The sequence below is a fragment of the Paramormyrops kingsleyae genome, chromosome 23, assembly GCF_048594095.1.
Source record: "Paramormyrops kingsleyae isolate MSU_618 chromosome 23, PKINGS_0.4, whole genome shotgun sequence".
In the NCBI taxonomy this organism is placed as follows: domain Eukaryota; kingdom Metazoa; phylum Chordata; class Actinopteri; order Osteoglossiformes; family Mormyridae; genus Paramormyrops; species Paramormyrops kingsleyae.
In genome coordinates, this window is record NC_132819.1 from 24,810,427 (window position 1) to 24,837,415 (window position 26,989).

General features: G+C 46.5%; 2 protein-coding genes across 8 annotated transcripts in view; one reads left to right on the forward strand and one right to left on the reverse strand.

The window, feature by feature from the left end:
* tnfa (tumor necrosis factor a (TNF superfamily, member 2)) lies at positions 1 to 5,468 on the forward strand. The gene is made up of 5 exons (XM_023809678.2): positions 1 to 77; positions 3,169 to 3,492; positions 3,955 to 3,982; positions 4,105 to 4,164; positions 4,474 to 5,468. The coding sequence occupies exons 2-5, from the start codon at positions 3,328 to 3,330 to the stop codon at positions 4,926 to 4,928; spliced, it is 708 nt and encodes a 235-aa protein (XP_023665446.1). The 5' UTR covers positions 1 to 77; positions 3,169 to 3,327; the 3' UTR covers positions 4,929 to 5,468.
* Positions 5,469 to 7,845: 2,377 nt separating this feature from the next.
* Positions 7,846 to 26,989, reverse strand: part of gabbr1b (gamma-aminobutyric acid (GABA) B receptor, 1b) — a 55,036-nt gene continuing 35,892 nt past the window's right edge. For 5 of the 7 annotated variants that reach the window (XM_023809856.2, XM_023809854.2, XM_023809860.2 and 2 more), the window contains 13 exons: positions 26,684 to 26,875; positions 25,278 to 25,523; positions 25,140 to 25,203; positions 21,910 to 21,987; positions 17,270 to 17,420; positions 16,662 to 16,794; positions 15,656 to 15,772; positions 14,615 to 14,725; positions 14,244 to 14,337; positions 13,495 to 13,622; positions 12,229 to 12,357; positions 11,068 to 11,211; positions 7,846 to 10,575 (listed from right to left, as the gene is read on the reverse strand). In XM_023809856.2, the coding sequence (XP_023665624.1) occupies positions 10,294 to 10,575; positions 11,068 to 11,211; positions 12,229 to 12,357; positions 13,495 to 13,622; positions 14,244 to 14,337; positions 14,615 to 14,725; positions 15,656 to 15,772; positions 16,662 to 16,794; positions 17,270 to 17,420; positions 21,910 to 21,987; positions 25,140 to 25,203; positions 25,278 to 25,523; positions 26,684 to 26,875 (1,869 nt within the window). In that variant the 3' untranslated portion in view covers positions 7,846 to 10,293. The remainder of the gene's footprint in view (positions 10,576 to 11,067; positions 11,212 to 12,228; positions 12,358 to 13,494; positions 13,623 to 14,243; positions 14,338 to 14,614; positions 14,726 to 15,655; positions 15,773 to 16,661; positions 16,795 to 17,269; positions 17,421 to 21,909; positions 21,988 to 25,139; positions 25,204 to 25,277; positions 25,524 to 26,683; positions 26,876 to 26,989) is intronic. The other 2 variants (XM_023809859.2, XM_023809858.2) reach the window with 2 other exon arrangements.

A 26,989-nucleotide genomic window follows, 5' to 3' on the forward strand; every position in this document is an offset into this window, starting at 1 on the left:
CCTGAGCGGTGACGTATCTCTCAGCCGCCCCCACCTGCACCCGTGTGGGACGGCAGCCGGGACACCGGATGGGAAAAGTGAGTTTTCTCTTTAACCGCACAAATTCTGTGTTACACAATGGCAGAGTCCCGGATCAGCCATGGCAGCACCGCAGAAGCCACACTGGCCTGCCGCTGCAGGAATCCCTTAACCACTGCACTCACAGAGCAGAGATCTCGGCTTTGCCCCAGATTGTGGAACAGAGCAGAACGTAGGTAGGAAACCAAGAGTGAGAGAGAAAGAGAGAAGGAGACGGACAAACTGAGAGAAAGAAAAGAAAAGACGTGAACGGAACCGGAACTGAATGCGTATGACAGGGCGTACATAGCTGTGAATTCTAAGGCAGCCTAATTAAGGTGGCAGTCTGCTCCTATTCCCTGTATCTCGCATGTACTTTTGACAGAAAAGCAGCCATGTTGACCTGGTATTTCCCATCCCAGCACCAGTATCAGCTCATGCTTGCCACCTGTCACCTTTGCCCAAAGACACAAGATGTGGTTTTGTGTTGATGGTTAACAAAAATTCCAAGTGAACCCCGGATAGGAAGGGGTGTGGGAGGGGCATGGATGCCCCGGCAGATACAGGGGGCCCAGCACTTTACAGGGGCCCTTGAATATGCAAAATTATATGTAAAATTAAGTGCTGGGGTGGGTAGAGTTACCATATTACAAATCGCCCTGCATTACAAAACAAAATTCCCAATACAGGATATGACTTGTCCCATATTGTCACGTTGATTTTATCATGGGGAACCCCCCCTGGCAGGGGATGACATTTTGTCAGAGGGCCCAGAATTTTTAGGTATGCTCAAGGCAAGAGAAATCTTATATGTGAATCCAAGCAGCTGATGAGTTGATCTAGATGGAAATGACATAATAGTTTTGCGGCATTTTTCATTGGTTTTTTTTTTTGGGGGGGGGGGGTGGGGAGCTGCAAGGTTTTTCCCAGGTGGGACATTCATTCATGAAGCACTCAATGGCACCTATTATGTTCATTGAAACTCGACTTTTAACTTCCCTTTCTTCCAGATCCAGCTCACACTGTAAACACAACGAGTATCGATTTGCCCGTCTTCATCATTCATGTGATTATGTCATGCTTGCTCCAGAACGACTGCCAAGTTCAGAAAGCTATTTTAGGTATCTTCTACAGGGACCTAAACTAGAGTGACCATATTTTGGTTTTCAAAAAACAGGCCACTGAGGGCATGACGTAAAGAGAGGTATCGAAAGTAAATCTGCACATGCAAAGTATTCCGACTGTAAACAGCAAATGTCAATGTGAAACAAAGAGAGAGCTTGGACATTTAACGCAATTTTGTGCACTAAAATTTCCTTTCCCAAATAGAGGAGAGGTATGGAGAAAAAGAGGACATATGGTCTCCCTAACTAAACTGCAGCCTAAATTTGTCAAAATGCATCATAGAGATCAGAAGAATGATGATTACATTGTTCTTTATCACACGTAGCTTCCTCTCCTTGTGTTCCCATGGCTGACTGAATTTTCTGTTTGAATGTTTCCTGTAGTCCTTTCTGCCTAACCACAGGAAGTATGACGGTGTTACTGTGACCACAGCCTTTTGTGAAAAAAGGTCCTTTGGGATTATAACCGGCACCAGGCCCCTCAGCCTTCCCACATTATAGTACAGTGAAATATTCAGTCCTGTCTGTCCAGGCCGCCATCAGGCCATAAGCTATCTAATATGAGAGCATTAATGTTTGGTAAATCAGAGACTCTCATTCAGAGAGACAGTTGAGGTATTAATTAGAAATGCCCCCAAATCTCTGAAAAAAAAACAACGTCAAGAGAGACTAGAGCAGCCTTGATTAGCTGAATTCGTCCATCTATATAGCCATCTGTCCATCCAACTTTATTTATTTTATCCATATGCTAGAAAATACAGTCTGACAGTGGAGACTAAGATGCCAGTACAAAGCAAGGCTGCTGAATTGATCATCAGATTCAAATCAAATTAAATCAGATGCATTTAAGTGACACGGCCAGTCACGACTAATCAATGAAAGAGCTGAACACAGACAAAAACCTGCAGTTGTTATGCGTCAATGAATCTGCAACATTTTTATTGAGTTAAGCAAACATCCCAAGACTTTCTGTGAAAACTGCATGTATAATGCCTGGCAGATGATACAGGAAGTGGGTAAGAATATGTGGGAAAGTTCAATTCCCAGCAGAGCAGCTGCTCTTATTGTTTTGAGAAGCTATTTAAAATGAATAATCATCAGTCAAATATCCAACAGCACAAATGTCTAAATGGTACATTGATCGACTTGAGTCAGATGAGCGTTTCTGCTGGGAACATCAGCATTAATAATCATGCAAATATGGAGAGAGTAGAAAAGGGGAGAGAGGGGAAAGGTTAGGGTTAGGGTTAGGGAAAGGTACGTTTTGGCTAGGCTGAGAAAGGGGAAAGGTACGTTTCGGCTGGGCTGAGAGAGGCGCCGAAATGCTCGACAGAAGTGCGAGCAAGAGAGCAAGGTGCTGAAACCAAAGCGGAGAATGTTTTTTTTTTCCTAGCATATTCTGTGGTTGACCTATATATGTTTAGAGGAAGGAAGCAATGGAGACAGAAAGTAAGATATCAGACATTTTACATGTTAATCTGCCTGACAGGCCCTGTATCACTAACTATGTGAACAAACTTTTCTTTGAAAGCAGCTGATTGCCCATCTGAAGGTTATGACAAAAGATCTGTCCGCTGCTGGCTGCACCACGTCCACTCACACTCCTCGTGCAAGCCATAAGGCAGCCATAAGCCAGCAGGCAATCAGGAAATCCCATGAAGACACCCAGGCCACAGGGGAAGCAGGCAGAGGAACGATAAACCACGGGAGGCAGTGAAACGCGCATCTTCTGTGATGAATGGCTTTTTTTTCCATGCTGAAGGGAAAGGAAAGCAGATGACAAGGCCGATTCCTAAGCCCCAAGTAGGGGTTGCAGCAGAGGCGTACACTCTGTGTGTGTGTGTGTGTCTGTGTGTGTGTGTGTGTGTGTGTGTCTGTGTGTGTGTCTACTAGAAAAAAATAGCGACACTTCTTTCTTGTCAAAATCAAACCACAGTCAATCCCCCCCCCCACCCCCGTCCCTCACTGCACCCTCCCCTACACACAGGAGCCGAAGTTACCATTTGTGTGGAGTGACATCACTGGAGTTTCCCTGAGACCAGCTCAGTGCATATATATCTGGAGGGGGACCCGAGAAACTCATGGGCCACACTCAGCCACCTCAGCTACGCAGCTCGATTAGCGACGCGAGTTTTACTATCCTACCATGGAGTCCAACTGCACTGTCGCCTTGGATATGGAGCCCGGGGCTCAGGAGACGCCGCAGGTGGTGCTGCTGCAGAAAAAGAGGGGCCACTGGAGGTTGGGGGGCCTGGCGGCCATCGTGGCCCTGTGCGTCGCCAGCGCTGTGCTCTTCACCATGCATGGGCAGGTAGGAATACGGTCGCACGCTTGACACTTGTCACACTTACCAGCATAGTAATGCAGTATATTAATACTAATGATATTTTATACTAAAAATAACACATTTTATGTATCATCCATCCTTCATTACTCCTTATCCTGTAGAGGATCCTGGTGATATTTCTTTAAATATTTATGATTGTATGTTGAAAAGTGTTTTCTTTTTTTATGATAATAATCTATACATCTTCCATTATACAGCACAAGGTTGATGTATTAACAATAATATTTTAGTTGTATTATTGTAAGGTGATTTGTCAGTGTTAATGTGTTATTGGCTAATGTATATCTGATCAGTGTTGGTAGTTTCACCGCGAAGCGAGTGTGAGATTGAGGGTTCGCCTCTCGGTGGTGATACACAGTGGCTTTTTCTGTCCCCGTCCTGCTCGCCGAGTGTCAGCCGGACTGACCTCTTTCGTTCTCCCCTCAGGTGTCGCACGAAGGAGAACAAGACGAAGGTGAGAAACCCTTCTCGTTGTTTCATAATCCCAGCTCGACGGCACACCGTCAGCCCCGAAGTGGATTTTGTGCAGATGCTGAATGACGTGAATATTAACGTTTATCTTGCCTTCTGTTTCAGATCTGCGACACACGCTGAGGCAAATTTCCCTAAAAGCCAAAGCTGCGATTCATTTAGAAGGTAAACAACACATTTACACTCTCAAGCATCCCCACAGTTGAGGGTTCAGTCAGAAAACACAGATGATTCCTTAGACTGTTACCATATGAATTTTTCATTAATCTGATGCTTTAATCCCAGGCACCTTATAGCACAGGGTTACAATTTACATTTGCCCTCTGGGATCTGAACCCACAACCTTTGCACTACTCACAATACTCTACTTGTTGAGCTGCAGGAACTTTAAGCTTGAGTCACTGCTGTTCAGGAACAGCTCAGGACAGGATCCACTGGCTTTCTGACCCTTTACACACCTTGTCCCCCCTCCAGGTGAATTCAACTCCAAGTTCTCCAACGATTCGGCAGAGTGGCATTCTGATGTAGGCCAGGCATTCACCCAGGGTGGGTTAAAGCTGGAAAACAACGAGATCACGGTCTCCCAGGGGGGACTGTACTTCGTCTACAGCCAGGCGTCCTTCAGGATCAACTGCCACAAGGCAAGCAGGGACAGTAGCGAGCAGTTCCTGCACCTGAGCCACATGGTGATGCGCTGGTCCGACTCGTATGGCGGCGTCTGGAAACCGCTGCTCAGCTCTGTGCGTTCGGCGTGCAAGAAGGTGGAGACGGGGCACGACACCGGCGAGCACTGGTTCAACAGCATCTACCTGGGTGCCGTATTCAGCCTCAACCGGGGCGACAAGCTGAACACGATGAGTAACGAGAAGCTGCTGGCGAACCTGGAGGGAGAGGATGGGAAGACCTTTTTTGGGGTCTTTGCGCTGTGAGGCATGTGGATGTGGGCGGCGATGAGGACACAGCACTGAAATAAGGGGACATACAGGTGTGCGTATGGAAAGGTATCAAAAACAAGGAAGGGACCAAGATATGCGGCCAAAGGTGAAAGGACAGAAGCTGAGGGAGATCAACAGAATCCCTCATGGTAGTTCCATACCTGCCAATGTTGTTTTATATTAAAACACGATTTCTTGCCATGATACTATACTCATGTATAAATGTAATATCATTGTAGTTTATGGTCATGCAGATTACATTTAGTACTATGACTGACTACTTCTGTGATGCACTAAAACCTCGTGTTCGTACTGTTCCATGATCACCATATTTGAATGTGAAATATTATGACTAAGCAAAAAAAAATTGCACGTCACCAGCAGTTGCAAAAGTCCCATAGAGCTAACATCATAAATTTATTTCAGCGTTTTTTTTTTATTGTTATTATTTTCAAACTTGTATTTTCAAACTTGTTCTAAGTGTTCTGTGCTATTGAATGTATATTTATTGATGACTGCATCTATTTATTTATTTATTTATTTATTTATTTATTTGATGTGTCACATGATAAAGTCTGATTAGGAATTTATTTTTATTTATATCTATTAAGTATTTGTTTGCTTTCTGTTATTTATATTTTGTTCTTTAGTTCTATAATGATTTCTTCTGTAACAGTCTAATATTTAATAAAGAAGTTCTCAGAAATCTTTTCCTTCGTTTTGTGTTTCTGTATTTTAGACATTCTGACTTATTTTTCTATCCAGTTATTCTAATATTTTTTTAAAAGCTCAAGCTCTAAAGTGTTCTGCGACTCCTTGGTCAGTAAAAATAAATATCAGTCAAACATAAATTGGCTTGCATCCTGTTCACAGCACACATATTTGTTGAATAAACAAAATGGGGAAATTACTTATCATATGACAAAAATAAATGTTTTATAGGCTTGTGGAGAGTTCTATATGAAAGGCAGCCGGAGTCCAAGGTCGTCTACATGCACATAAGCAGACACTCTGCACATTCAGTCAGTGCGTATGTGCAGTGATTCTCCAGGGAAACGGCTGCTTTCGTTCATGTAGAGATCCGCAAATCTGCACTGGGATGAAGCAGATTACAGCTTATGTACTCATGGGGTTTGTGCAGAGTGCTGAAGCTGAACAGCGAACTGGAAAGACCGAACCTTGTGTTTGTCCACCAGAAGGCCACCTCCCAGTAGCAGAGGTGGACGTTTCAGGTCCAGAAGGTAAAAATTCAGACCACGTTTTTGTTTCAACCCACTAGCAGAGTAGCAGAGTGTGACTGTGACTGTGACTCCTTATACTTAACTGGTGGGTTCTGGACCTGAAATGTCCACCTACCCAGTGGCAGTGTGAAGAGATGTTTGGTTTGGATGGTTGATCGAAACAAGTAACCAGAGGGTTTGGCAGGGAATCTGTATCTGGGAAACACGTCGTCATGCTCAGGGGGAACTGGTGTGACAGCACATGCTACAGAGAGGGAAAAACCAAACAGGTCAATCGGGGGCAGGAAAATCTTAGACAAATAAAGGTCCATGGAAGGAGACTGTGGGTGTGAAGGGGCGAAGACTTCTTCCAAATTAGGAAATGCTAAAGAAAAAGTCAAGGGCAACAAGAATGACACCCGGTGTCTAAGAAAGGCTGAAAATACTCCTCAGCCTCATGCAAATGAAATGAAACAAAGTGATTAGCATGACCATCATTTGGGAAAGTAATGGTGACATATGACAAGTGTGTAGGGGCAGGTTTGGTGAGGGCCGATTGCGCAGACGCTACTGCGGATTTTCAGTTGACTCTGAAATACAAATCACTTCCTCCATTTTATAACAGTCTTCATTTTTATATGCTTATAAGACCAAATACCCGCTTCTAAATGTGTTTATATATGGCCTTGACTAACTACTCAATAATCTTCACTAATTACATCTCTGAAGTGTTTTTTTCCACTTAGTAAGACAGAAGGGCATTAAACAACAGTAAATCCGTTATAGAAAACCAATGCACCTTTCAAAGAATTGTTTTTTTTCTTTTACAATTTCTACCCTGCAATGCTTTTTATTGTATAGGACAGAGCACATAGATTCGTAACTGAGTTCTATGTATCATTTGGGGTTTCATAAAAAAAAAGTCGAAAGGGGAGTTTTTTTTCAAACATTGTCTTGCATTGAGGCTGTACGGCAAACGTGGGTCTTCCCCTAATCCACCCCCAGCGGAGGCCAGTTATGCGGTTGTCACCTTGTGTGTGGGAGCCGATCTTTGGCCTTGACTAAATACCCGAATGTCTTCATGGATCACAGGGAAATTACACCTTATGGTTTGCTGTTAAAAAGAAATCAAGACGGTGGCTGGAAAGACAATTGAATACTTTTGTTGGATTTTTTTTTACACATGCTGAAATTATTGGACAGTAAAGTTACTTGGCGTGTTGTGCAGGGAAGAAAAGTAGAGTTCAAAACTAAGGAGTGCAAACAAAGAAGAAATTAATAATCACAGGTGCAGCAAGGTAATTGTGGGTAAGTGTGGGTCTTTGCTTCCAGTACTAACGTTTTATTCTATCTATTTGTTCGTTTGTTTATTTGTTTGTTTAACATATGTTTTCATTTTTTTATTAGGTATCCACAGGTTTGCTCCAAACAACATCTTGCATATGTACAGTGATAATAAAGATATCTGATCTTTATTAAATGTGCCATAGACTGTCGATTAGTGAGCCTTGGCGCCATCTAGTGTTACCACAAAGATAGGGATTAGCTGGTCAGGCCAGAGATGACAGAACAGCTGCCAGACAGCAGGGGGCAGAGTGACAAAGAAACTGCACTCGCCAACCAAAAGCTGTGAGGTACTGAAATATTCATGACACCAGGTGGACTGAACACACTCACTCATTAGCAACACATAATGAAAAACAGTCACTTTATTTAACTGTAATAACCATTCCTTTTATCGCATAACAGGTAACATCATAACAATAGCAATTTTAAATATAAATATAATTCCAATACCACCGAGTAGTACGATTTTAAATGTGCAAAAGAACACACTGATGACATTAAATGATTCGGATATCCTGGTCCATTTTCGCTATACTTATGCATATCGGCACCGTGACACACATCATCGCTAACATTATTGTTCTAATGCACAGGAACGCAGAGGGTTTGACTGATTTAAAAAAAAAAAAACAGAAAAAGACAAAAATTAGACATATTATGAGGGGTGGGACTGTTATTAAAGACTTTCAGGGTAGGAACTGTTGCTGATAGAAAACACTAATGGGACTGGACTGGGAAAATGTTTCCTAGTCCGGTCCTCAGGGCCCCACAGACAGTCCATGTTTTTGCTCCCTCCCAACTGGCTGTCTGGCAGGGAGCTGGGAGGGAGCAAAAACATGGTCCGGCTGTGGGTCCCTGAGGACCGGATTGAGAAACACTGCTCTAGGAAAAATATAACAGAAAACAACTTTAAACAGACCCCAGGGCCCCTGCTTTGTGCTTAGGTGTCAAACAACGTTAAACAGCCTGTCGAGGAGGTAGGCTAACATACACAGCATTCAGCCGGCCTCTGACACTGTGAAACTCGCTACATAACGCTTCCTTTAACTATTTATAGGTACAGAAAATCAGTCCCGATAATAAGCTGCAGTCACACAGCTTGTGTGGACTGAGCCCAACTGATGTGATACAGAAAACAAAATCATACAGCAGCATCAGATATTAGTCCAGTTTAATGAGGAAAGTCATTTTATTTCCTCTTACATATTAATTGCTTTTGTCACGCGAGAACCTTTATCACGGGGACAGAATAGGCTGTTTACGTACATCGTATGCTATGAGATGCCAAAAATTGGCCCACTTTGGTAGTGACACAGTACAGACCCAACAGAACCAGCCGCACGATACATGAAAAGATATGGATTCAAGCTTTTGGACACTGGACTGGTACCAGAAAACTCATTAATGTTATATAACAGCAAGTCTAAACTGATAAACAGCTAAACACTGGTCCATTGGCCTGCTATAGTCTAATACAGTGTTTTCCAATCCAGTCCTCAAGGACCAGCAGCCAGTCCACCTTTTTGCTCCATAACAAGAGCTGGGAGGGAGCAAAAATGTGGACTGTCTGTGGGTCCCCAAGAAACAGATTGGAAAATACTGGTCTAATACATGGACACAATCCTAGTAATGTTATTACATGAAGTCCCATGCTTTTGGTCATCCCGAATTGGTTCTGTGGGATGGGGGGGGGTTTCTACCTGAACACCCTCTGCTTACAGGTCTATGTGCAAGCAGGGTCACCATGCCTATTCTTGTCAGGGAGGAAGGGCGAGAGGCCATTAGCTACAAGGAGAGGAGGTCTTTGCTTACATTCCACCCAAATGCAGCCCCACATCCACCCAGCAGACGGACTCCCACAAACAGCAGGGACACTGCAGACTCCTGTGGCCGCCTCCACTCTGCCGATTCACACCTAAGAGCAGTGTGTCTCCAAACATTCCAAAAACGGTGTTTTCGAACATAAATGTTACCTTCGGTCCCAAATGAGCCTTCACAGATAATCTCAAGAGAGCAACTTCAGACTGTAAGCACCGGCCTCTGACAGCCAGACCTTTCATTAAGGCGATTATCCAAAACACACACCCCCCCCCCCTGTTAAAGAAGAGCTTGAAAAACAGCAGCTACCTAAAAGAGGCACCTCATTCCACAACATGAGGTTGGGAATGAGCAAATCTGCTCCTTGGGGGTGGGGGGGGGGGGGCAGTAGACTGAGCCTTCAGCAGTATAATAGTGAATAACGCCCCTGCTGAGCGAGGAGTATCTCATTGTAAAGTGACTTTAAAAGATGCAGGGCTACAGGACTGGGAGCGGCTGGGCCAACAGCAGCATTTCACCTCACCTCTGTCGCCTCAGGGAAGGATTCTTGGGAGATTCTCAGCGACCCGCCCTGTACGGTGACGATTCCCATTAACCGCGTCACACACACACACATACATACACACACACACACACACACACCTACTGATTCCAGGAAACATATATCTCATGCACCAGCAGCAAATATGTTTAAAAACGATGGCATGGATTACTGTAGACAGGAGGCCAACCCTTATGCTTTCACTCAAGTGGACAGAAAGTGAATGAGAAGGAGAAAGAGGGTGAGAAAGAGAGAGAGAGAGAGAGAGAGAGAGGGAGAGAGAGTGTTGGGGTTAATCGTTAATTCCCATTAAAATCTCACCTGCTGACACAAACCATCCAGCTGCTCATTATAAGCTATTGCTCATGCTTTGGCTTGTAACAAAGACGCTCCTTCTTTTCCCTCCCTCCTTCCCTCCTTCCTCTTCCCTCCATTACTTATAGAGTAGCTGCAGGCGGCTAGTGTGACAGTTGTTACGGCCTATCTTGCCATCGGGCTGGTAGAGATTGGAGGAGTTGGAGAAGGAGGCAGAGATGGGGTGGTTACCAGAAGGTAGGGGGTAGCCGGGCGGGGGCAACATGGATTTGGGGTCATTCTGGGCGGAAGGAGGCAGGGAAGAGCTGTGGTTCTGGTTCTGGGTGGAGGAACGTCTTCTAGAGCGGAGAGCCTGCCGTTCGGTCAACTGGTTCCTCAGCTCCGACACCCTTTCTTCTTTCTGCGAGCATGACGAAGGTGGAACCTTCACATCATTCACTGTAGCATAAGCATCTTCTACAAGATTCAAGGTCCGAGATGGCTTGCTGGCCATGTGCAACAAGCGCATCAAAATTCTCAACCATTCACACCTAGTGCAAACCACAGCTACACACACACAGCTAATAGAGAAATAACAAATGATAAAGACTAAGTAGATGTGCAACTCTCCACATTGCCACTGTGGGGGGGCCTTCTACGTGAAAAGGCGGAACAGGTTCCAAACAATGTTATTCATTGACTGACTAATGAAAGATTGAAAAGTGTCTTTGATGGATTACATTTCCCATAAATCAGCGACATGAAAAGTGTCAGTCACCCTTCAATTAGAGCTGCTGAATACGGAGTGATTCACAACAGGGAAAGCGGAGGAGGAAGATGGAGAACAAGGGAAGAGTGAAGGATGGAGGTCAGAAGGAAAAGTCAAGAGGAGATCCAGGGAGAGCTGGGATACCTCCTGAATGATCTTCTGCAGCTCCTTGTTCTCCCTCTCCAGTTGCCGTGACTTCTCCTCGTCATTGTTGTTGGTAGAGGAGCCTGTCTTCATGGTCTCCTGCTGCTCCGACTGCCACTCCCCACGAGTGATCAATCGCCGCATCTACGGTACCATAGATATGTGATGCAGGGGTGCATTTAAAGGGGTCCTATTGTGCTTTTACAGTTTTTCCATTTATTTTAGTGTATTATACAGCTTTATGTGCATGTAAACGGTCTGCATCTCTGTATCTCCAAGTCCTCCAAAAGTCTTAAGGCCCAAAGTATACGCCAAAGGGAGTTAGAGTTCCACCCCTTACTTCCGTGAGGTCACCTTGTAACACAATCCTTATTGGCTACCCACCAGAAAGGATCTGTCTGTAGACTGCAAGACAGAGGCAAAATGTGTAGGACAAACTGACCAATTGAGCAAGCTGACCAATCAGAGCACACTTGGCTCATCAGGAATGTGGCTTAAAGGTCTAACAGAGCGTTTCAGACAGTGTGAATAGAGATGTACAGAATGAGAAAAAAAATGTGTTTTTGAAACAGCGAAGCATGTAAATCTATTCCAGTAGATCCCCCCAAAAAATTAAGAACAGTGAAAATGAGCATAAAAGGTCCCCTTTAAAGTACCACAGATGTTCTAATCCACAGACGCATTAATATACGCAAACCCACGGATGAATTCACCGGAGGCGCGAAATCCAAGTTACGCATCTGTAGGATCTAAGAGGACATATTCCACAGAAAGCAACTGTTTTCATACAGTAAGCACTGTGTGACTGTATCGGTAATCATATTCCAACCTAGACCAGCCTGATTCACTTAGATTTACCTGTCACCAAAACCAGCATCAATTCAGCATGCAGCACCTGTGTATTTGTGCTAACACTGGGAACCAGGAAACACAGGGTAACAGGTAGTGTTGCATTCATGACTATGATCTCCATAAGGTTACATCTTCAAATCCTGGAGAAGGAAAAGACGGCTATACCCTGAACAAGGCATTGCAGATGGAATCTTTCCCAGGCAACCATCTGCACTGCAAAGCTGCTGTTGGACCCAAGCATGCAAACATATAAAGAAATCATGCTGGGTCACTTAGAAGATTATAAAGACGCGACTTCATGCAGCGTACCTTGGGGATGAAGAGCACGACCAGAGTGATGTAGACAGAGAAGACGATGGCCAGAGATGCAAAGGCAAAGGACGCGTCCTGTTGGGAGGACAGGATCATGGTGACGGGGGCTGTGATCATGCACAGCACCTGCAGGGACACGGTGGGGGGGGAGAGGGGGGCACCAGACCGGGATGTTTAGTCAGAATTTCTCACCCATAATCTTCAAGAGCTGCATCATTACCTTCAAAAACATCATTTCAGCCCAGCACATATCAGATACATCATTATCTTTAAAAGCTTCTTGTTAGGAGAACATCAGGGATGCCGGCAGGAAGTGCCAGTGCCTAATTAGATCCTCCATCTTGGTGGCTTGCTGCTGATTATGAATAATTCATTTGACTGAATTCCCCCTTTTTTCCACCACATCGGAATTTGCGAAGCTCCACTGAACCGTGATATAGCCTCACGCGACACATCAGCACACAATGACCCAAAGAGAAGCCCCGCTCGACCTTCAGTCCCTTTACGAAATGTGTCAATTTGGCTTGTTTACCGTTTCACATTTAGCGTTTCACTAAACAGATTAACAGCCACTTGTTGGGGTGGTTTTGATCTCCAGATTTTGATTCTTACGCAAGCCGGTGTCTGCTAATAGCTATCGCCGTCAAATCAATGTGCCGTATTTCAAAGTCAGAGGGCTTCCAACAGAGAAATCGTTTTCCAATTTCTACACCAAACTCAAGGGACTCACAGGCCTTCCTTTGTTGGAAAAGGACACTTCAAAAGATACATTTCTCCTCTTCAAAAACTTCAGCCAATCATACTACTAACCAAGGAAGGGTCAGAAGCCGTAAGGGGAGGGGAACAGAACTCAGGCAGGAAATCACAAGACAGAATTCCTGAAGATCCATTCATGTAAGACGGTTCCAGTTTTGCTAAAGTCTACTTGCTGGCGGAGCTGGGGGGGGGGGGCAGAATTGAAATCCACCAGTTATTACCGCCGACGTGGAAAAAGGCTTCTCTGCTTCACATCTTTTTAAAGTATGTTTTTCTAAGGCTTCTTTTAAGTGGGACGACCATTTCAAGGCGTTCCAGCTCTCATCATCTCCTACTCCGCATTAAAACTGATATTGGCAGGGCGATTCAAAAAAAAAAAAAACCCATTAGTGACTCTTATAGGGATGTGGCCTGAAATCAGAAGTTCTGCAAGAGCAGACGAGAGTGGAAATCGGTGCGGGTGACGCAGGGGAGAGGCAGGCAGGGCCTGAGATACAGGGGACTTACCGACACGTTATAGATCGCCATTCCCACGGCCCGATGGTCATTGATTTTCTCCGTGGAAATGGACTTTGTCTCATAGGCCAGAAATATCCCCAGTAACAGCAGGAGTCCCTTGTAGCCGTACACCACCCCTAAAGGGCAGAGTGCAGCCGGGGCAGACAGGAAAGGCAGGTAAATAGACTGGTATAGACAGACAGGGAAGATGACAGACAGCAAGAAGGCAGACTGAAAGACATGACTGCAGATGGACAGGCAGGCACACAAAGCACTGAACATGCAGACACATACTGTACTCAGAAGCTGAGACTGACAGATTTAGAAACAGACAGACAGACTGGTAAAGTGAGATATTCAAAGACACCAGGACAGACAGACCGACTTCTATAGAGACAACAGACAGAATGAAACACAAACAGACTCAGAAGGACAGATGCAGATGTGGACAGACAGACAGATAGACAGGCAGATGCAGGGAGGCAGACAGACAAACAGACAGACAAGCAGATGCAGACGGACAGACAGATGCAGGCAGGCAGACAAACAGATGAAGGCTGGCAGACAGACAGATGGCTGCCAGTATGCAGACAGATGCAGGCAGGCAGACAGACAGACAGATGCAGGCAGGCAGATAGACAGATGGCTGCCAGTAGGCAGACAGATGCAGGCAGGCAGACAGACAGATGCAGGCAGGCAGGCAGGCAGGCAGACAGACAGATGCAGGCAGGCAGACAGACAGGTGGACCTGACATTACCCAGCCACGTGTTCATCTTCTCCGAGCTGCAGTGCTCCAGAAGGGGCTGAATGAGCACATCCAGGTCCTCCTTGGGAGCTTCTTTGGTGAACTTCTACTCAGACAGAGAGCGGAAAACAGCACAGTGAAATTCACAGCACCGGCGGGAGTCGCGAAAATAGCTCGTCCCAGCTCCTCACTGACAGCAGCCTCTGCTCTTATACCCTTTCATATTCCAGTTATTCAGCACTGTAGCAGCTGGAGGAGCTCCAGGTGTGATCAAAGATCACAGTCATTTGTTAGAGTAGGATAATACACAATAAACCGGACTGGACACAAAAACACCCCGAGTATCCGTCTGTGCACTGAGAAAAGAAAAGACTTGTGGGCACCTCTACAGTGATGTGCAAGGGGTCCACAATCTGCCATATCATGAGGGACACGATGTCGATGAGTAGGAGCACCCCCACTGTGGCATACAGCTTCCAAGGTTCCAGGTGCTGCTGGGATACAGGAAGGACCAAGCGTCATATCAGTGGACAGGTACATAGCTTTGGTTTTGAGTATGTCTGTTAGTGAGTATAGTAGGGAGTCTCTAGAAGTAAAAGGTAGTATTTAGTAAATATTCTAAATAGAATCAAATGATTAGAGTCCAAGGAACAATCACAAGCTGGTGCAATAAGTGATTTCCTTAGGTCTAAGTTAAAAAGTCTATTAAAAAAAATCCTATATTGCTAAGCTGCATTTATGGGAAAGTGGAAACCTGACAATTATAACCTGGTTGGGAGGTCACCTCTGCGTGCTCAGTAGAAGTGGCACTGGATGAGCAGTAGAGGGCGCTCTAGCAAATCTTTTAGACATCAAAGTACTAATGCTGTGCAGTGGACAAAAAAACTGAAGCTGGGACTCAAGGCAGCCTCTGAGGATTCAGCCAGGAAGCGGCAAGTAAGTCGGCAACTCGGTGTTTTAGTCGCAAAAGGCTTCTGATATCCATCCGGGGGGCAGGAGCGGCTCTTTTCTCAAGGGTCCTGCAATTGCACTTATTTTTACAAGCTGGCATCCATCACTTCATCTTTCAACCACATATCCTGAAGAGGACAGCAAGAAGACCGGTGCCTATCTAATGACACATGGGGCACCAGGCGAGGGACCAGAGTATCGGTGTTAGAGACTAACATTCTTAAGCCGAGTCCAGTGAAATGTCCATGGTACACAAAACATCAAACTTTGTTTTTTCTATGAAACTGTAAGCATGTGTGCAGCAAGTGTGGAGCCATTATCCTGGAGTTAATATTTGCATCGTTATCAAAGGCAGGACAGCCATCACCACTGAAGGGCACCAGCACCAAACAGGCAGCCTGGCCCTCTGCAGCAAAAGGGCGTGGATGGTACCCCCCCCCCCCCCCCCCGGGCGCCCCCACTGCTGCAGTTACCTTCCTCTTGTCCTTCTTCTCGTCCTTCTTGGTGAAGACCGTGTGAACCCACCAGATCTTAGTGAACATGCTGCCGTAGGCCAAGCTGAATCCCAGTCCCAGCAGCCACAAGCGAAACTGTGGAGGGAGAGGGGCTGGGATGAGTGCCAAACCCCAAACACCCCCTCCAGCTCCTTCTCCGCTTCGCTCTTCCACTCCAGCCTGCTTTCTATCTTTTTTTCCCCTTTCCACACTTTTGGTTTAGGGCCAGTTGTAGTTTTTTTTGGTTTTAATCCGTCCATACAGTCAAGGACACCGTTATACGTTGCTGTCCTTCCACCATAGAGGATAATGGGACTTTTCAGACGTTACAGAAACATTGACGCATCTACGCAAACCCACGTTCTGCACCCAGACACAGCTCCATCACTGGTGACCCCGAAAGGGAAAGAAAATAAATACTAAACGAATCTTCTTTTCCCAAATGTTATTTTAAGGCTATAATTTAGTTTAGCCTTTTTTTCCATTTCTCAGAGTTAAGTGCTTTTTTAAAGTGATTTCGTTCTACTTTCTATTTTTAGCGATGATGACCCCCCTCTGTAATGACAGTATAAACATTTGCCTGCAGTGATTCCTTCGCTTTTAACTCCAAACCGGACTTTCCTGCAGTCTTTGCTGCCATTTCACTCTTTGACATATATAAGTGAAGCAAACAGTATGTCACAAACACACAAGGAGCCAACCAGGCATAAGTTCAGGTTGGCTAAGCTTCCAATGAGTGACCAGTAACAAGTGTAAGTGTGTAAGTCCTGCAGACTTAATGCATAATTAACTAATAATTATTTCAGCTTGATTTAATAAAATATATTGTTAAACCAAACCGGACCTAGTTAAAGTGGAGATAACAGCAGAATGCAGACTCTGATATTCCCCAGTGAAACATTACACTTCCTACACTAAAGGGCTAAGACAAGCTGGGCTCAGCTGGGGAGTGACATCACAGCGGCAGGCCCCGCCCCCTCCATACCTGGCAGACGACGGGGAACTGAGCCCGGTGCACGTGGAGCCCGTCGATGCCCAGGGGAAAAATGGCTGCCAGGGCCAGCATGCAGCCCACGGCCGTCATGTTGTTCAGGTAGGGCTGGGAGTTCTGGATGTACCTGCCACACGAGCATCTCCAGTGAGCTACGAGCCACAAGGCCACATGTCTCACGGACGTAACTGCCTGCCACGGCCACACAAAGGGCCACACACACTCCGCAGGAAACAGGCCAGTACTGCCCAGGGGTGCAAGAACGTGGTTATGTGAGCTATACAAACTGAGTCTGATACTAATACTTTGCACACTAATAAAGCACGTTTTATTGACATTTCTGAAAGATAATTCCTATATTTTTCATGCAATTAGAGACAAAATTGACAATCAGCTGCATTTAGACACACAGTGGCACACACACATGCACGCGCACACACACATGCACGCGCACACACACATGCACGCACGCTTGCCTTTGGCTGGAGATGCATCACAGGTGGCTGCCACACAGACGCGAGGGCAGACTCCCCGGATGACGCGCCTCACCACGACAACCGCCGCACGGAATGCAGGTGACTGCGAGGGTGGCGGACACCCACCTGACATTGCTGTTGTAGATGTTGAACGTGAGGCACACGATGCCCAGCAGGATACCGAGGCCGGCGAAAACTGACACGGACACGAAAAGCTTCTGGGACAGGAAGCGGAACTCCTCGATGACCACGGTCTGGTCTGCGGGGGGGCCCAGGCCTGTGGAGGGACAGGGGGAAGGCGGGTGACAGGAAGCACTACAGTGAGAAGAACTGAAAACGGGAGGCGGAATGTCAGGGACAGGAAGAAAGAGAGAGAGCGATGGACTGAAACTGTGAGACAGAAAGAGAGGGAGAGAGAAATCAAGAGTGCGATGGACTGAGACTGCGTGACAGAGAGAGAGATGGAGACTGACAGTGGGAGACAGAAGAACAGAAACAGAAAGCAAGAGAGCGATGGACTGAGAGTGTGAGACAGAAAGAAAGAGAGACAGAAATCAAGAGTGCGATGGACTGAGACTGTGTGACAGAGAGAGAGAGAGATGGAGACAGAGTGGGAGACAGGAAAACAGAAACAAGAAAGCAAGAGAGCGATGGACTGAGAGTGAGACAAAAAAGAGAAGGAGAGACAGAAAGAGAGAGAGGTAGACAGTGGGAGACAGAAAAATGGAGACAGACAGAAAGTGAGAGTGATGGACTGAGACTGCGAGACAGAAAGAGGGAGAAAAAGACTGCAAATGTGAGACAGAGAGAGAAAAAAGATAGAAAGGTAGATGCAGAGAGAGACAGAAGAAGAGCTATCTCTCTGTTTATGTTCAATCATAACTAATATCTTTTTCCTAATATGAACACTCCTCTATTGTTTAAATAATTAATCTAAATTGTTTCTTTTCTGTTCATGCCAATATAGCACCTTCATAGCTGAGAGAAAAAGACACTTTTCCACTCTAATAAATATAGTAAATCTATTTTAGGAAAATGACAAGCTGTAATATCCATCTGAGAAACAATAAACAAAATTGGCAACCGTTCTTCGAGACAAGGGGGGGGGGAGTATGGCCAAACTTGGCAACCAAATGCGTCGCGACCCACGGATGACCGCTGAGAAGAGGAGCTCCACGCGCGCTAACGATGCTAACGCTTTCCGTTCCGGCTCTCATGACTGTTCCTGCTTGACGGGGCGGTTTAAATATAGCTGTTATCATGTGCCTGCGTTGCAGCCGGATTGCGTCGACCGGAGACGACACGCGTCGAGACGGCAGCCCAGCAGGACATGGCGCGCGGTGCAGGAGGAAGGCAAACGGTGCGAGCGCCAGCGTTACCTCCGTATTCGGCATCCGCGTCTGCCGGGCCCCGGCCGCACTGTTGTCGTTTTTCATGTGACTGGGGGAGGGAATTTCATTCTCGATCTACCGCAGCCTTGTCCCGGGCTGATGACCCATGCGGACTCCGTGACCATGAAAGGCGTCAAGAAGGCCGCTAATGACAGGCTAACAGGATAATAATGAGGCTCCAGTCATTGCCCAGGACGCTGGGCAAATTCAGGGAGAAACTGTGATTGGTGCCGTTGTGGGGGAGTGAAGGGGAGATGGGGGGGGGGGGGTGAGGGACGATACTCCCAGCCTGCGATGACAGCAAACTACCAGAAATTTCACAGGGAGTCTGGTAACCCTATCGATAGATCCCTCTCGCACAGTGGGGTGGGGGGGCAGTCCCCCTTGGGCTTTTTGCCAGGCATGAAACCCATTATTTTACATGGTTGCATGCCTGCACACCATGACCCACAAAATGTACAAATTTCATGGATATGGTCATAGATATTACTCAGAAATACAATAATATAATTACCCTCTTTACACAAGATAATGTATTAGCCTTTTCACCTACATCCATCTTCCATACCCCTTATTCAATCCAGTTCATTTTTATATAGCGCCTTTCACAGAAGAGTTGCCCCAAAGTGTGTTGTGATGCATTCCTGCATCATTTATTCAGAATATTTACCCAGTGTAGGGTCATCTTGGGCCTGGAGTCTATCCCAGGCAGCATACGGTGCAAGGCAGGGGACACCCTGGACAGAATGACAGTCCTTTAAAACAGAGATTACTATTATTGGCTTCTCAGGAGTATAAATGTACACGTGCATAAAAGGAGTCACTACAGGCAAGCTGCCTGCAGGAAGCCACTTCAGAAAGGAAGTCACCAAGTATACATTATAATAAAAAGCTGCCATACTGTAATCAGGGCACTTCCTGCTTGCGTGTGCGCTTGTTTTCCTGTTTATGTGTGTCCATGCGGCCACGTGCAGGGCCTCCTGTCAGCCAGCCAGCGCTGTTTAACAATCTCACCCTGCCCTTGATGAAACAATCAGGACAGAGCGTTACCAAGGAGACCGAGCTCCACGGTTGCCACGGTGATACAAGGAGGAGAGCAGCGCCGCGGTGGTTGTCAGGGGCGACCGGAAAGAGACCGAGAGAGCAGGGGAGAGGGGACGGCGCGAATGAAAGTGAAAGAGACAAGATTGGATGAGGAGGGAGAGCTTTTTTGCTTTGGGAAGCTGGTTCCCCACCATTTGGCCTCTTTATGCTTGGCTTTGACCTGAATTTTTTTTTAGAATGGAAAGCAAAGGAGGCCGGTGGGCTGGGGGGGGGGGTGTCCTGCAATGACTTTGCTTCAAAGTAGAGGGAGGAATCCAGTCCTGGGAGATGAGCTGTGCGAGCGCCCAGCCAAATGGAACACCATGGTCACATGACCTCCCCCTCCCAAATTTAGGCCGAGCCACTCCCCCTTCGGGAGGGCCACGGAGGGAGACGCTTTTTTAGGACCTCCGCGGGCTCCGTGAGGCGTGCCTGTCTCTGGGAAGAGCGCAATAAATGGCAGCAGGTTCTGGTGAAAAAAACAGGCAGTGAACGGGTCAGCCCCGAATCCCTCTCAGCCCCGTCAGTAAGTAGGGCTGTGGGTGCGCAGCATGCTCAGGATGCTGACTCCACACAGCACACCTGTACAAGCCCACGCTCAGCTTCCACAGCAGAACCGAAGTGAGGCGTCAGGGCGGGGGCGAGATGCTGAGTGTAGCCTCTATTATCAACACCCCTGCCCTCCGAAACAGGTCAACGTCCGGGCAGGCCGGAGAGAGTTTCAGAAACCAGCCCAAAATCCTACAAAAATGGGACGAGCAGCCCTATGCAATTATACGCAAGACAGAAGAAGTCGGGCCCGTGGTGAAAAATGTATAACGGCGACGTGGCAGTCGACAGGAATTCTGTCTTGTACTTATTCGGATGGCAGCGTCAAGCTCTGAAAACCTTCAAGGCCTCACATTCACACAGTCAACAGAATGGGACACGGGAATGAGACCCGAGACACTGAGAGTATCGGACATGGAGCAGCTGCCCAGGGGATGGAGAGGAAGAAGAGGCAGTGGCGAAATGAAGCACGGGGTAGAGGCGTGCGATAGGGGCAGTCTGCTTAATGACTTCCTGGGCATGGAGCACGGGGTAGAGGCGTGCGATAGGGGCAGTCTGCTTAATGACTTCCTGGGCATGGAGCACGGGGTAGAGGCGTGCGATAGGGGCAGTCTGCTTAATGACTTCCTGGGCATGGAGCACGGGGTAGAGGCGTGCGATAGGGCCAGTCTGCTTAATGACTTCCTGAGCATGGAGCACGGGGTAGAGGCGTGCGATAGGGGCAGTCTGCTTAATGACTTCCTGGGCATGGAGCACGGGGTAGAGGCGTGCGATAGGGGCAGTCTGCTTAATGACTTCCTGGGCATGGAGCACGGGGTAGAGGCGTGCGATAGGGGCAGTCTGCTTAATGACTTCCTGGGCATGGAGCATGGGGTAGAGGCGTGCGATAGGGGCAGTCTGCTTAATGACTTCCTGGGCATTTTCTTGACTGACTACTTGTACCACAATGAGGCTGCTCTTTAAATTTGCTCATAATAGTGTCTTCAAAAGGCAGCCCCCCCCCCCCCCAAGAAATGCCACTCTGGGGCTTAGGGGCGCAATTTCTGGATGGTCATGCTGCATTGTCTGTACTCAGTGTTCAGATGGGGAATAATGACGGCCATCCATCCATCCATCTATCTATCTGTAATAAATCTATCTATCTGTCTAAGGGTATAGGAGATTTTGATATGGGCTCCCCCTTTGAGTCTGGTCCCTCCCAAGGTTTCTTCCTTCTCGGGTGTTTTTCCTTGCCACTGTCGCCTATGGCTTACTCACTGGGGGCTTTGGGTGGGGATGCTGTAAAGCGCTTTGAGACGATGTAATGTTGTGATGCGCTATACAAAAATAAATTTGTTTGTTGTTGTTGTTTGATATTAGGGGGACACAATTTAAATTTAATGCAAAGCTTTTTTTTTTTGGCGGGGGACGAATGTAAGTTACATTACAATGAGTTATTTGGTATTTAAAGTTCAGCAAAAAATATCCACAACCCCCCGATTTTGTTATTATTATTAATAATGCATAAGTGTCTTTTTCCCTTATTTTCTACTTCATTCATCATCTGCTCACATTGTTTGCAGCTCGTATCACTGTTACAGACAAGAGGGCAAACAAAAGTGACTGTTACCTTGATTAACCTGAACAGCAAACCTCATTTCTGTGAGAAAGATGGATAGACGAATGAACGGATGTCGATACTAAGAGGGGAGGACAAGTACTAATGAGGGAAGCGGGAGCAGATCAGAGATCGGTCAGGCTCACCTATCCACCTGTCATTGCCGTACCAGGAGAGATTTCCTTTGGTGCTGTCGTAATACCCAATCTTCTTGTAGCTCCCACCTACACAAGGGGAGAGAGAGAGAACGAGAGAGGGAGAGAGAGGGGGGGAGAGGGAGAGCAAGAGAAAGAGAAAGGGGAGAGAGAGAGAGTGAGAGAGAGAGAGAGAGAGAGAAGGGAAGGGCAGAGGGGGACAGAGAGAGAGAGGGAGAGAAGGGAAGGGAAGAGGGAGACAGAGATAGAGAGGGAGAGACAGACAGAGGGGAAGAGGGGGACAGAGATAGAAAGGGAGAGAGACAGATGGAGAGAGGGGGGCAGAGAGAGAGAGGGAGAGAGAGAGAGAGAGAGGGTGGTGTTAAAATACCCACCAAAAACCACATGAAAACCTACCATTCCGGTTCAATAGAGCATGAAAAAAACATGTCAGCACAATGACAATTAAATCATAAGAGAAATTATTCACATAATAACGAAGAGTGAACTTCACAGCCTCCACAATTTGCTGTCCAAAACTGACTGCAAACCAGCCAGGGTTGTGATGCTATTTGCCAAACCCTCCAGGGCACCAACTCTGAAACTCACCGTGCAGGAAGTCAGAATCCACCTAACAAGTCTTGGGCTTCCAGTGGGCGTCTGCCCTGCTCCTGTGCGAAAACCCTCGTTCCCAGTAAACACTAAGCAGCTGTGAAAGTCACCGGAGCCACCGTAGGGAGCTCAGTCCCTCTGGCAGCCACCACTGCGGTTAAAATCCACACCACTGCAATCATAGTGTGCAGTGACACCTGTTCTTCCCCTGCGATCCTGGGACTGAGGCATTAAAAGACAAACCAACTTGCCTCTGTATCAAGGGTGTCATAGTAAAGCCCTGGTAGGCCTTTTGTATTCATTCTGGATGATTTGCCTATTTAATTGGTCCCATTGGCCAAATCCCTGTACTGTTTAAATATATGCAGTTCACCCAGTGCACCACAGTAAATCACGGTAATTCCTCAGAACAGGACGTAGAAACCTTCAGCACTCCTCATTATTATAGGAAAAATAAAACTTTCAAGATGCCTGGCTTGAAGATTAATTAGGGGAGGAAATGGGGTAGTAATGGTACACAGCCAGAGCCCCCTGGGGTGTGGCCCCCCTGCTGTCTAGGTGCGAGCCAAAGGCTTCGGTTTATACAGCAAGACGGCACTGAAGAGGTGAAGGGAGAGCAGGAAACGGAGAGGGAGAAAAGCTGAAAGAGGGAGAAGAGGTGAAAGAGGGAGAAGAGGTGAAAGAGGGAGAAGAGCTGAAAGGGGGAGAAGAGCTGAAAGAGGGAGAAGAGCTGAAAGGGGGAGAAGAGCTGACAGAGGGAGAAGAGGTGAAAGAGGGAGAAGAGGTGAAAGGGGAGAAGAGCTGAAAGAAGGAGAAGAGCTGAAAGGGGGAGAAGAGCTGAAAGAGGGAGAAGAGCTGAAAGGGGGAGAAGAGCTGAAAGAGGGAGAAGAGCTGAAAGAGGGAGAAAAGCTGAAAGGGCTTCAGCGGAGAAACACGTCAACGTAGCCAGTTCCTGAAAAGGCTGACGAGGAAGGTAGCTTTGGGACGACGGCGACTGGGATCAGCGGGACAAGCAGACCATTAGACTGACACTAAGTGAGGAATTTGCAGTGACAGTCCTATACGGATGGGAGCCGCACATCGATTTAATGTCCAACTCAGAGCTACAGTTTCCCAAACTTTAGTTTCAGCATCTGAGAACTTTCAAATAATTAATTTGATCACTTACTTTAAATTCATTTCATTAATACAGCTGCCAGATGCTATACTGGTCCCTGAATTCAAACAAAACGGAGCGATTTCTAATCGTTTAAGCGATATAAATTGCTTCATTCAGTTCATGAATTGCTTTTACTATCGCAAGCAGTGCGAACATGATATTTAATTGAAACGTGGAAAAACGATAAAAAAGTTTTTAAAAAAGAAGAGAAAGCATCTTTCCTAATAAAAGCAGAGAGAGCAAAAGTGAATTTCAGAGGATGAGTGCATTCAGGATGCTCACAATTCAGTCTGGGTCATTTAGCTGGTAATTCAGCAATCCACGAATAATTAACATGACTGATCACGAGCCGAACGACTAGAGAAAAGTGAGTTTTGGCGGCATTCAGATTTAACAAAACCAAAAAAAAACAATGAAATTGCCCACTTGAAAATAAATCTGATTTAGCAGAAACATAAAGGGTCTTTATGAACCTGTGGCCAAACCCGCTACATCTGGCTAAATATTTTCAAACTGCTTAAATGTGCAGTGAATCATTTAATGACTATTAGTGTGGGGACACAACTTTTCTGTGACAATGAGGAAGTTCAGCTTCCATTTTCAGCCAAGATTGTAAAGCTGCCCAATATCGCTACTGCAATAACCCAGTGAGAGAGAGAGAATTAATGACTTTACATCATGAACAAAAATTATGGATTAATGCTTATGTATGTGTCAGTATTTATGAATGTGTCAGTATTTAGTTATTCATAATGTTCAGGATGTCCCCTGCCTTGTTGCCCTCTTCTGGGATCCAAGTTTTTACTGCAAGCCAGTAGCAGATAAGCAGCTGTAAAATGGATGGATGGATGGATGGATGGATCTCCCTGTTTGAAAGAAGAGCCAAGTGTCACTTATGACTGCGGTCTCCAGTCTCTATGGGGTAACTCAGGCTACAAGGAGCAAATAAATATCACCCTTCCACTTTGATGGTGATCCAGCTCATTAGCAGGTTAGCGGTAGCGCTTCTGTCCACAGCTCCATGTGGGGTAAGACCCAGTTCAGGCACCATTCAAAATCAAATAGAGCAGAGGCTAATAAGGCACACCCTTTCAAGGGTACAGGGAGTCCCTGCAAATAATAGCCACCAGTGCTTCCAGTGGTGTCACAACTTATTGTGATGTAAACCTGAATACAGCTTGTAGGAGTTTTACTTACATAAAAAAGAGAGACTGAGGGCAAAACAAAAAATGATGGGTTCAGAGAGATAACCAATCAGACTGTAGAGGAGGTGGGTCCAAGCAACTAGAGGGGTGGGACCAAGACATCTGATTGGTAGGTCCCACCTCCTCTAATTGTTTGGTCTCTCTAATCCAATAATTTTTCTTTCTGCACTCAGAACATTTCTGTGCAAGTAAAACTACCATGGGTGTGAACACATGGCGGATGGGTACGCAGATGTCAGTAAAGCGGATGTTTCAGGAAACAGTACCTTGCAGCTGCTCGATAAGAGTCCAAGCCATTCTCGAACCCTGGGCATCAAAGACCACGTGGCCCTGGAAGAGGAAGACGCCATTAGTACGGGTTTGCGGTCATCTGTCATATAGCTGATGGATCCCCGGCTGCTCACCGACACGCCCTCGAAGAAGCTGGTGTTGAGGGCCCGGTAGATCTCAGCCGTGATCTCGCGATTGTTGTAGTTGAAGTCCTCCAACCTCCAGCCCTTAGCCTTCAGGGGCGCCACAGTCTTGTTAAGGGCCAGAGCCAGCGCCCACACGGCGTCATAGGCCAGCGGGGCCTCCTGGAAGCCCCCCGTCTCCTCTGGGTTCTTGCCCCCTAGCTTGGACATCAGCTGCTCCAGAAACTCCTGAGATGTCTGAATGGGGGCGGTGACAAGCAAACGACCAATCGGAACAAGACCCGAAAGGGTGTCTTGAGTCGAGAGGTATACGCCCCCTCTGAGTGGCAGCAGACTCGACATAATGTCTGTCCCATGAGTCCTTACTTGGCTCCCAGCACAAGGAGGGTAGATTCTGCTCATGGGAGTTTTACTTACACAAAAATGTTCAGGGGGCAGAATGTTAAATGATTGGTTCAGGGAGACCAAGACATCTGATTGGTTGGTCCCACCTCCTCTAGTTGCTTGGACCCACCTCCTCTACAATCTGATTGGTTATCTCTTTGAACAAATAATTTTTCTTTCTTCCCTCAGAACATTTTTGTGTAAATAAAACTCCCGTCAGCGTAAATTTGGCAAGTGACCCTTCGATCGATGTGCACAAGGCGAAATAAACCATGTCCGAGCTCAGAACGGCCCGTTTCACTAAAAGCAGCATAACGGGATCCCAAACTCCATTCATTAGCGCGGTGATGATTCCCGCGGCCGAATCATTGCTGCTGTAATGCCTGACAGTTATTACTTGACAAGGTCAATAAATCAGCTGCCTGACAGTGGTGGCAGGATGCTGGATACATACAAATCACCCCCCCATTCACCACCTTTTCTTCCTGCAGCACTTTTTTGAAACAGCATTGTGACCTTTGTGTGCCCATATCATGAATCTCATAGGCAAGTATATTCCTATTTTTATGCTGTAGTACATAATCACATAGGCATTTTTGTTATTAAAATAATTACTATTCGTTTTGATGAACCCTTCTTTTTAAAGCTGTATTTATATTCAGATTGCATCAGCGCCATCTGTCAGAATTTAACTGAATCTAGATAAGGGCACTGTTTAATTACCTAGATGTAATAAAACTGATAAAATAGCCACTCGGTTCCTTTGAAAAATAATGAAATCATGCCAGGTTGGGTTTCACATCCTCCACTCGACGGTGACTTTGAGTAAGTATCAAAAACACGTCGGCGTCCTTCAACGTTTTGACTTAATGAGGTATTAGACGCAGCATTCCCACGGCAGCCAGGACGAATCAAGGCGGGAGAAAAAGTCAACAGGATGATGACAAGGTCATGTGACGGGAACAAAGTCACATGGCAGGAACACTGGGAGCAGGAGAAGTGTTAGTGCTCACCAGGTTGGAGGCCCCCCGGACCGTCTCCGGGTTCAGCATGACGATCTCCGTGGTGACATGCCCTTCCACGGCCTCCGTCATGTTCTCCACCGTGCAGTTGATGGACGGGTCCTTGATCTTGAACCAGTTGTCCGCATACCATCCGATGAGGAACCACACGTATTTCTTCCCATAAAGCTTCTCCTTGAACACCTGGCATGTGATGAGAAATAGCAGCACAATGCTAAGGGATCGCCAAAGGAAGCTTACCTCAGTCTTAGACATAGGCTAGCTCTCTACGATGCTTTCGCAACCTTCTTCGTGATG

Excerpts from the sequence above, each read along its gene's own strand:
- tnfa (XM_023809678.2), top strand. The coding sequence starts at position 3,328 with ATGGAGTCCAACTGCACTGTCGCCTTGGATATGGAGCCCGGGGCTCAG. Across the intron at positions 3,493-3,954 it reads TCTTCACCATGCATGGGCAG|GTGTCGCACGAAGGAGAACA; the intron begins GTAGGAATACGG and ends TTCTCCCCTCAG. Across the intron at positions 3,983-4,104 it reads CGAAGGAGAACAAGACGAAG|ATCTGCGACACACGCTGAGG; the intron begins GTGAGAAACCCT and ends CTTCTGTTTCAG.